This window comes from Dicentrarchus labrax, unplaced genomic scaffold (assembly GCF_905237075.1).
Source record: "Dicentrarchus labrax unplaced genomic scaffold, dlabrax2021, whole genome shotgun sequence".
NCBI lineage: Eukaryota > Metazoa > Chordata > Actinopteri > Moronidae > Dicentrarchus > Dicentrarchus labrax.
In genome coordinates, this window is record NW_026136715.1 from 24,061,620 (window position 1) to 24,071,939 (window position 10,320).

General features: G+C 39.5%; 1 protein-coding gene across 3 annotated transcripts in view; it reads left to right on the forward strand.

Annotated features, from left to right (window-relative positions):
* The window catches only part of chchd6a (coiled-coil-helix-coiled-coil-helix domain containing 6a), an 82,517-nt gene that overhangs the window by 16,972 nt on the left and 55,225 nt on the right, over positions 1-10,320 (forward strand). For 2 of the 3 annotated variants that reach the window (XM_051425256.1, XM_051425258.1), the window contains exon 5: positions 7,973-7,996. The exons of the other annotated variant lie outside the window; for it this stretch is intronic. In XM_051425256.1, the coding sequence (XP_051281216.1) occupies positions 7,973-7,996 (24 nt within the window). The remainder of the gene's footprint in view (positions 1-7,972; positions 7,997-10,320) is intronic. 3 annotated transcript variants of the gene reach the window in all.

Sequence of the window (10,320 nt, forward strand, 5' to 3'; positions counted from 1 at the left end):
ACTCGGCAGACACGCTGACTAACAGCTCAGCCAGCCGCCATCTGTTGTCCCCACAGCTTAGCCTCAAAACCTGCAGTACGGTATGGCTGTAGCACTGTAAAAAAAATACTTTATCTGAGTTTGAGTAGTGGGGAGTCTGGATGTCTGATATTTGTATTTTTGGTTTGGCTCTGTTTATTAGGGTTTAGTATTGTTATAAAAGTTGCTAGTACCTATATGATACCTGAATTTCTGTACCAGTTCCAAAACGTACTTCATTAGTACCTTGCTGTGTGAAGTATAGACATATTTAAAAAATAAAAATAAAAGTGTGTAACATTTATGAGGCTCTATTGGCAGAAATGGAATATACTATAATATTTAGGTATGTTTTCATTAGTTCATAATCAACTGAATATAAGAATTGTTATGTTTTTGTAACCTTAGAATGAGTTGGCACGTTGAAATGATGTGTACAGCAGTCCAGAAGGGACAAACCAAACACTGGCTCTAGATTGGGCCATTTGTGTTTTTTTGCACGTTTCGCCACTGTAGTTTCTCCCTCGCGCTTGGAAAAGGAGGGTGAAGTGAGTGAGTTGCAATCTGCAACTACACCGCTAGCTGCTACTAAATCCTACACACTGGGCCGTTAACAGAAAAAGCCAACATTTTCAAAAGTCAAATGCAGTTACACAAGAACTTTTCATCGTAGCAAAGTTCTAAATTCAAATAACAAGATCTGAGTCACCAACTCATAGTACCATATTGATATCATAATGCAGAGGAGAATCATATAGGACCTTTATAGCTATGGAATGTGTGACTCAGACAGTAACACCGACCAGAGTGACGGATCGACTATGCTCAGTGTAGCAGGATTAAAGCCAGTAGTCAGAGTTAACCAAGGTAACCAGCCATGACCAGCTGCTGTCAGACTCTCCGTGTCTGCACTGCAAACTGGAAAAGAGTCCGAAGCACATTCACAGCCGTTGTGTAAAAGTTTCTGTGTGGTACCTGTGGTGTAATGCTAGCTTAGCTGGCAGCTCAAACAGACGGGGGGAGCGGCAGGCCACAGTCTGCAGAGAGATGTTGGTTATATAGGAGGGGACGGGCGAAATAGTGAAGAGCGAAATTGGGTTTCAACCAGTAGAAGGAGGCAGCTTTGCATATTTATGGAACAGTATGTCAAATTCAAATACTTTGCACTTGGGCTTGAATCGATCAGTATCACTACTGAATGTCCATATAAATAGGTTTTCAGCTGAAAAAAGTGGTCTTTCATACAACCATGGTTAGACTAGACCAGTTGGTCTTACAGATATTTTATTCGTTGGAGTGCTTTCATGACCTGTGTCATTAGTGCTACGCAGAAAAATCAAAACAAGGTTTATTTATCTGGCTCGACAGCAGGTTATGCACCACTTTACTATGATCAAAGGCTCTATGTACCCTCTTTGGTGGTCAGACCAGCAAAGAGATTACAAAATTGTTGGATATGAACATAGTTCTGCCTCCAACTGGACTCCCTCCGGTAGAAATGATGATGGGCTTTTAGAAACAGAGGAAACAGATGACATGTCCCACAAAAACATGATAGGGGACATCAGCAGATTTGTTTAGCTTTTTCCCACGAGTGCAACAGATTTTTTTCATGTAATCCTGTGGTCAGCTTGGGTTGTCTTCTTACCACTAATGAACAGCATCAGAGTTGTCTTGAAAGTGGACCGACACCAACATCCAAGTGTGGTTGCTTGGTCCACGCCAAGATACAACTGGCAGTGGGACATGTAGATGGACAGCTGCAGCCAACTGGCAAAGATGAAACAGGGAATGGCCAAAGCAGCATTAAAACAGTATGACACTTCTCACTGACTTCTGTCACATAATTTTAATCACGTCTCAATGACTCGGAGTGAGTCATCATTGTATTAATAAAGCTGTGTCTTGCTATAGTTCGGCTGAAGTTCGGGATCTATTGTTGTGGTGGAACGAGAATGCACATGTGATGTAACATTGTACAGCTTAAACATTTGAACCAGCAGAGAGACTGTGTAGTGACAATGTCTAGGGATTGATCCTGAAGCTGCTCCATTGACAGAGAAGGATTATCACAATACGCAAAGTAACGTCCGTGTTGGCTTTATTTTTCAGCCACGGAGGTTGCTGCTTGGTGGGAAAATTTCATGATGTCATAAATGATATGTTGATGATCTAGTTTCCAGATTATAAACATGGTCTTTCCTGTTTGTACTCACGTAATTTTATTGTGCGAATTACAAGATTTGTTTGATGGATTTTTCATTAATGGAGGGAGAGGCAGGTTTTCTTTTTTAACCATTTGGTAAACTCCTCCCTCCAAATAATGGAATGATACATTAGGAACTCCCAGTTTGTACCCAAACTAACTCTTCAGAAAATTAAATGACAATCTCAACAGGGTGTCAACTGTTGCAAGATTGTCTGCTGGTTGTTTGCCTGTTTGGCTCAAACCCCTTTTGGTCCATTTGGTGCACCTGATAAACTTCATGGCACTGCCATTAGAGCTTTTAGATAGATAGTCCTGTTGTCACTCATTTCTTAAAAAAAAAAGAAAAGCAAATCGTTCTTGTTAATAAACAGAAATTGCATTGTAAACAATAGGAACTGCCTAAACCTTTCTGTTTGATTTGAGGTTTCCACAAGAGAGGCTCTCATCTCTCGTTCTTGCTGTGATTTTGTTTTGTCTCACTTTGTCCTTTCTTGTTTCATAGATGTTAACTGTTCCACCTGTCTTTCCCTTTTCCCTCTCATTTTCAGCTCATCTTTCCCTCACTTACTCCCGCTTGCTTTGCCTGTCTCACACATTTAACACATTTTTTTGTTCTGTCTGCAGCTTCTAAATAGATGCTTCACACCTCTAGCTGTGTACTGAATTGATTCATATGCAGAAGGTGCCTGGAGCAGGAACAATGTACGATAATACGTTTGTAAGCTAATATCCTGTTTAGCTCATGGCTAGCAGCTGCCTTATTCAATTATGCACCTTCTTAATAGCTGAAGTTATTTTTGTTTACATTTATGTATTTGGCCTTCCTCTTGTCTCTTGCATTTTCTCGCTTTCCTTCTCTTTTCTTCTCAACTAGATTAGTTCTTATGTTTTATGTTGTTTTAATTTCAGTCATTTAGGATATTTTTAGAGCAATTTTTAAAAGTGCCAGAGGAGAATGAATTTGATATCGTGTATGGCAAACAGCAATTGTTCAGTATTATAAAAAGTGAGCTGATTAGGTATTGCAAAGTATGGATGTGAGATCTGAAGTTTGTATTCTGGTGTTGTTTGTCTATTTTGATCTTAATGGTGCTTTTAAAGCTTCATTTCCTGTACATAATATACATCTTAACTCAAGTGCAGAGTAAAATGAAAAAAAAACAACAATGCCCATTTTTTTAATGTATGTCTAAAAGCACACAGCGTGATATCCCTGTAATTTTACACTGCTTTGTGATTGAGCATCCCAAATTGAATTTCTTTTGTGTGTAGGCACAATAAGCTGATGGTGACTGATACCATACAGGAGTAAAAAAAAAGAAAAACAGGAATTACAAAATGAACAGCTCTCGCAGTCAGTTTAGGTTTTAGGTTGAGATAATGTGCGGCATTATCCTGAGAGGACTAGGATGTGTTTGTGAGGCTTGTTTATCATTCTTGAAACCTCGGGTTAAAAACAGTTTCTCTGTTTAACCCTACCCAATCTATGCTGCTGCCGTACCACTAGTAGACATTGAATTGACTTTCTCTTTCTTAACTCTCAAGTCTTGAGAGAATGCTCTTGACTGCAAGGTCAGGTTATATGTTGAACATCTCGTACCAGCCTGATGAGAATGTGGAATATCGAAAATAGTGGCAAAAAGCTGGCTTTGAATGCTTGCAGCGATTTGTACTCTTCTTAACCCATTCTGTAATCATACAATTTATATTAACTGATGTATATCTTCATATATTTTATCTTTTTAGTTCATGTATTTAGACATTTAACATTTGAGAGGTTGTTAAGGGAAACAAGACCTGCAGAGTCTGCAGCCATTCGTCTCTGTAAGGCTGCACTTTAGAAGCTGAACGCTAACATCAACATGCTAACATGCTCACAATGATAATGCTTAACGTGCTGATGCTAAGCACGTATCACCTTTACCATCTTAGTTTTGCTTGTTAGCATGCTATCATTAGCTAATTAGCCTAAAGTATAGCTGTGGCTGTGATGTCATTAGTTTTGCGAGTATATGGCCATACATCAAAGTATTAGATATGAACTGATGATGGCGCTAGAGGAAACATCAGTAGGCCTAATGTCTAGATAAAATTCCATGGCAATCCATCCAACAGTTGTTGAGATATTTCAATGTGGACCAAAGTAGTAGACTGACCGATGTACAGACCAACCAACCGACGGACCGACACTGCCATCCCCAGGGATTTACTCTAGCATGGCTTAAAAGGGTTTTTTATAAATCTTGTACATATTCCTCAAAGTATAAATATCAGAAAGAAAATTGTTTTGATTCATATTGACAACCAATAACCAGACATAGGGTCAGACCACCATCTGGGGCAGATATTGACACTTTTTGTTAAAAATACAACATTGGTCAATGCAACGTTGGTTGTGTAATTAGCTCTACATGAATATGTCATCACCTTGGAGCTTGTGTTTCATCACCAAGCACTGTTGAGGTTACCCAATACTACATTTTAATATATCAGAGCAGTTTTCAAGAAGCTTAAGCTTATTAGATTAATATGATGAGCAAACTGTAAAGTTGTAACATCAGTCGATTCTACTAGGAACATTTGCTTGCATGTATTTGAGTGGCCAGCACAGTGTGCAGGACGATGTTGAATCAACTTTTTTGTCTGTTTAACCCTGTTTTTGTCTTGCTGGGGCCCTCTGCTCTGGCAGGTTGCTGTTTCATTGAAATACATGAGGGGACTGCGTTGTCTGGCAGTGCTAATGTCAGTCTAAACATGGTTTAAAGCAGGAAACCAGAGTTACAGATGGACTCAATAACTAAAAATACTGAATGAATCATAGACACAAATGGACAATGCCAGGTATCCCAACAGAGATACAGACTAAACAAACATTAGCATGTAAGCCTTCTTGTGTGTGTGTGTGTGTGTGTGTGTGTGTGTGTGTGTGTGTGTGTGTGTGTGTGTGTGTGTGTGTGTGTGTGTGCACATGTAGGTGTGTGTGCCTGTGTGTATTGTGTTGTGTGTGAAGTCACGCCTGGCTGGCTGTTATCTACCATAGACTCGCAGGTCCCTGGAGGGACACCAGAGGAGTCATCTGATTCACTTGCAGTTTCTTCTCTGACTGCAAATTAAAACAGGACCAACACAGGGAGACACAGATAGGAAGGAGAGCTGTGTTTTTTAATTAAATCCATTCTGTTTCCGCTTAATCCCCGCCAAACAGATCCTCGTCTAACATAAAATTAGCACAGGAACAGTTTCAGTCGCTCTTTTCACCTGCATTAGCATGCACCAGCTGCAGCTTTCACCCGACAGTGGAAGTATCTCTCACATCAGAAGCCCTCTCACTCTTTGTCTCTCCTCAGTTAAGGTCTGTTTATGAAACACAGACGATCGGCTCTGATTTGATTTGGCGTTCAGCAGCCCTGATAATTATGATGAATCTTCCTCCCTCTGTGTGTGTATGTGTGTGCATGTGTGACTGTAGACTCTCTTCACCTCCCTGCACTGATGCTGCTATTCAGTGCCACAGTGCTGTGGCTGTCAGACCTGGGACAATAGCACCCTAACAATATTGATTGGCATTAATTTGCTGGGTGTACCAGATGTGTAAGATTTAGGATATTAGAGAAGTTCACATAGTGTCAGACAGGCTGTCAATCTCACACACTTTGCTGTTATTATTTCAACTTTTTCTACATGTTGACTTTTCCTAATGTGACAAACGCACCCATCTGGTGTCAAAACAATCAAAGATCAAAAGTTTTCCCAGTGTTGATACATTTTTATGCCATAAGGCTTGGTGCAATTTAACAAGGTTTTAGTCTCAGGAATCGTCTCCTGATGTGGCAGTGCTAAAATACTTGTCTTTGTGTACTGGCAACAGAAGGAGCCTTGTTTATGCAAGCTAAATGCCATTCTGATTTATAAGGCACAACTGCTGCACTTTCATTTTTTAAGTTATTCCAAATGTTTCTGAGAGTCTATCACCAGCAGTACTTGACCAATGAGGGTTGAGTCAGAAAATCTATTAACCTATAGCGATTATTGCATATGGACAGTGCAAAGAAAGATTGTGACTGTGTTTGAAATGAAGCAAATAAAAGTAATCAATGCAGTTGTTTGTTTGGGACTTTGTGTTGTATGCAGTGTTTGTAAAGGCACGTTCATATTTCACAGAAGTGTGTCTTTAGCACAGCCAAGATTTTACAATGACTTAAAAACAATAAAATGTCATTTTTTACTAAGTGATAGTTTATTCCAGTCCATTCCGTGTTTTACACACACAGATCTTTCTGAAGCTCAGAAAAACCAAAAGGAAATGCTGGTGTTGTGGTTGTTGCTGTGTGCAACTTCCCTTGGGTCTGGAACTCGGTGTGGGGTCATCTAAAACCGACGGGGTCACAGATTAGACTGAAATGTTGATAATATTCCAAATTTGTCCACATTGTTATTCTATTTGTATGTTTATGTTTACTATTGTTACTTCATTCACTGTGCAGTTTGACACTTGAAGGTTATTTTCACGTTGGGCGAGAATGGGCTGTTCAGTAAACTAGGAGACATCTTATTCAGCAGTTCAATTTTGTAAGAATTTGTAACAAGGTAGTTGATTTTTTGATTTTTAGTTTTAGATACTTATTTTTAATGCCGAGTATTTTACTCTATGGAGCTGATCTTCAAAATGTTATACAATACAGTACAACAGTTGTAAAATTAGACAATAATATTTCACACTCCACAATAGTCCAGTCTCCAAGAATTGGTATTAGGGACGATCAAGGCAATTTTTGGTACCGGCTATATTGAGCTTTGTTGAGCCCGGTCCAGCCCATTGTTTAACATCAGCTGTCACACAGGTGTTTTGCTCGTAAAGCTTTCATGCTCATCAACGCAACGACTGCACCCGTCATCGGCTCTCCAACTCTCTGCTGTCTGTCTCTCCTCCACTGTGCTGAGCTCCGTGTGTCAGTGTGAGAGCAGGGACAGACAGCGGTGGAGCCGACACAACCGCACTCACCGCGCCACTTCAAGTGCAACAAAAGCCCCCCGAGCTAAAAGCCAATAAAAGTCATTTATTAATGTAATCAGCTCAAAAGATGTACAGACGAGGAAAATAAACCCTCAACAGAATACAGTTCATTCACTCAGGCAAAGGCTGCACTAAAGCAACAAATATGGGAGAGAGAAAATCCTTCGAGACAGTGACAAGGCCAAAAAGATTACAGAGGGTTTGTTATTTTATACTTTATTTTGTAAAACAAAAAACATTAAGGCAGAGATTGATGCAGGCAATGTTTTCTTAATGCATTCCAGAGCTATTTCATTGGACTGACTTTAATGTACTTGATGTCTGCACTGTGCAGCTGTATTTTATAGGAAAATACAATTTGCATTTTATCAGGACTCGGTATCGGCAGATAGTCAATATTAAATAAATTCCATATATTTGGTCATTGCAAATCAAATACAAACAAATGATGTGACTGGATGAATTTTACAGCTTGACAGCATGGATGGATGGATGGATGGAAGGATGGATGGATGGATGGATGAACACAATACCATGTGATTAATTGTAAATAATTTCAGAAATGTTTCTTTTAACTGCAATTTAAACAATAAGCATTAACAACCCTAACCTAAGCCCTATGTCCTGCTGTTTGTACTCCTGTCTCCACCTCCTTCTTGGTCTTTCTTTTCTTATCCTGCTTTGTTTCTATACCTAATCTCTCTCTTTTTTCCATTTCCCAACCTCTCTAGCCTGCAGATGAGATAAAAGTGATGGTAAGCTTCATCATAACCCTCTAACTCCTGCTCTTTTTGTCCATTCCATCCATCCTCCTGCTTTCTTTCCCCACTGTCCTCTTGTCAACAGTCACTCAATAAGAGTTAAAACTACAATTACTGCACTGATTATTTGCAATAAAATTCTGTTAAAATGAAATCCTTTACAATCTAAATTGCAGTGCGTGGAAGTGTCTTTGATTTGATTGAACTGAAAGCAAAGGGACCCCTCCCTGCACCTTTCCTTCCTATTCATTTATTTCTTCTTTCCACTCATCTGTCTTCTGTCTCCTGGTTTCATGCTCCTTTCTGTCCATCCATCCAAATAATTCCATCCCTTCCTCCCACTTGTTTACCCACATATTCCTCCATCAGTCCTTCTTATTCTTATATGTCCCAACTTCTAGTCATCTGTCTCTGTCTATTATATCTATTGATCCAGTGTTTATAAATCAGTGACATTTTCAGGAAATTTAGGTGGCAGAAGTTTGCAAAAAGAATGTGTGAGTACTGCAGCATTGTTGTAAATTGAACTGTACACCTCAGACATTATTTTAAGAGTTGACAAACTGTCTACCATAAAACTTCCAATAAAAGCAGGGTCTCATATAGACACCGGTCTCCTTTACTAGCCTGGTGTGGCTACACATTTTGACAAATAAACGCAGGTCTCCATTAGAGGCCTTGTCTGGATTTTATAGAAATTGTCTCAATGTATAAAACCTCCTAAAACCCACCGGGTCGCCCGCTTGAGCAAGTTTTAAGCCGTTTAGATCGCCTACACACAAATATAAATGTTTAAACTTTTGTCAATATGGATGCTGCACATCGTCAGATCAGTTACATTCACAATCCAATCGTTAAGTTAATTTTACAGAAACTAAGAACACCAAAGTATAATTCATTCAGACTTACTGGCATGGTAAACAAGAGAGACGGAAAAAAAACTCTGAAGGGATCATAAAGTCTGTACTGTCTGTGTGCATTCCTCCATTATTTATATTCCTTTAGTCTGTAAGGGTCCACCGATCAAAAGAATAAAAGGGTTTCAATAAAACAAATCCGAGTTGTGAAGTCTGTTGCTCATTGAGAGAGTTAGAGAGTGTTTCCATCTGTGCTGAGCAAGAGATTTGTGCTAAAGGAATTAAACACCTGTCCCCAATAAAGGCAGGGGGAGTTCAGTGATTTAAGCAAATAAACCCCTGGGCTATTATTAGAAGTTTTTACAGTATTTCAATTGCAAAATACATTACAAAAAATATTTTTATGTAAAAAATGTAATCATTTCTGGCTGTCTGTTCCCTGACCCTCAAATTCCACCAATCACGTCCACAACGCATTCTGGCTCCGCTGTGCTTGCCGGAGCTGATCGGGCCCTTAGGCAATGCTCAAAATTTCCCCAGAAGCGCTGCAGTGCGTCCCAGAAGTGCCTCCCACACCCCACTTGCGTCAAGCTACATAGAGCAGATCACATTGATAAAAAGTCAGATACAGAAACAGCATAGAGAATCCGCTCTAAAATAATACCGGGTGCAGACTCCAGGTCAAACTTCACGCTAGATCAGCGCTGTGGCCAGAAGTCAATCGGTCAGAGGCAGATCAGAGGAGATTTGAACTGGAGAAACACACCGTTTGTATCCTTTTTAAGGACAAAATACACAAGTAAACAACGTCGGGCAGGCAACACACTCTGAAGATGCTCCGCTTCTGAAATGTTCTCAGTGGGATTGAAGGCCTGTGAAGCCAAGAAGCCGTGTCCTGTGGAATTTCGGGGTAAAGGTCAGCTTGTGGATGTATTAAGGAAGAACTGGATACAGTGTTGGAAAGCGGGATTCTTTTTTTCTAAACTGCCCAAAATGCTTATCTTCTTCTAGACTTTCCAAATGTTATCAGACCAAATGGACCAAAATCTGAGTAAATTGAGTCATTTTACGGAGGTTGTGACACAAAAAACGTTATCCACCGTTTTACAGCCGCTTCTTTCCTAGTGTAAGCTAAAGAGAAAATGCTGCATGGCTCTGTTAGAGTTCTTTTCTCCCTCTCAGTTTTACAGCATTTTGTCATGTAGATTTACAGAAGCAGTTTTGTACTTTGAATACAATTCTTCTTTCTTTTGTTTTTTAACACCTTCATGTGTACGTGTCTGAAATCCTCCAACACAATCAATCTCCAGTCGTTGATTACACTTAACGAAGAATTGATTGCCTTTTTAAATGAAGATATTGAATTAAATGCTAACAAAAAGAAAAATGACAAATTATAGCTGATAAGAATGTTTCATTTTCCAATTTCTGCGTCTCTCTGTGATCCACTTTGTATCTTTC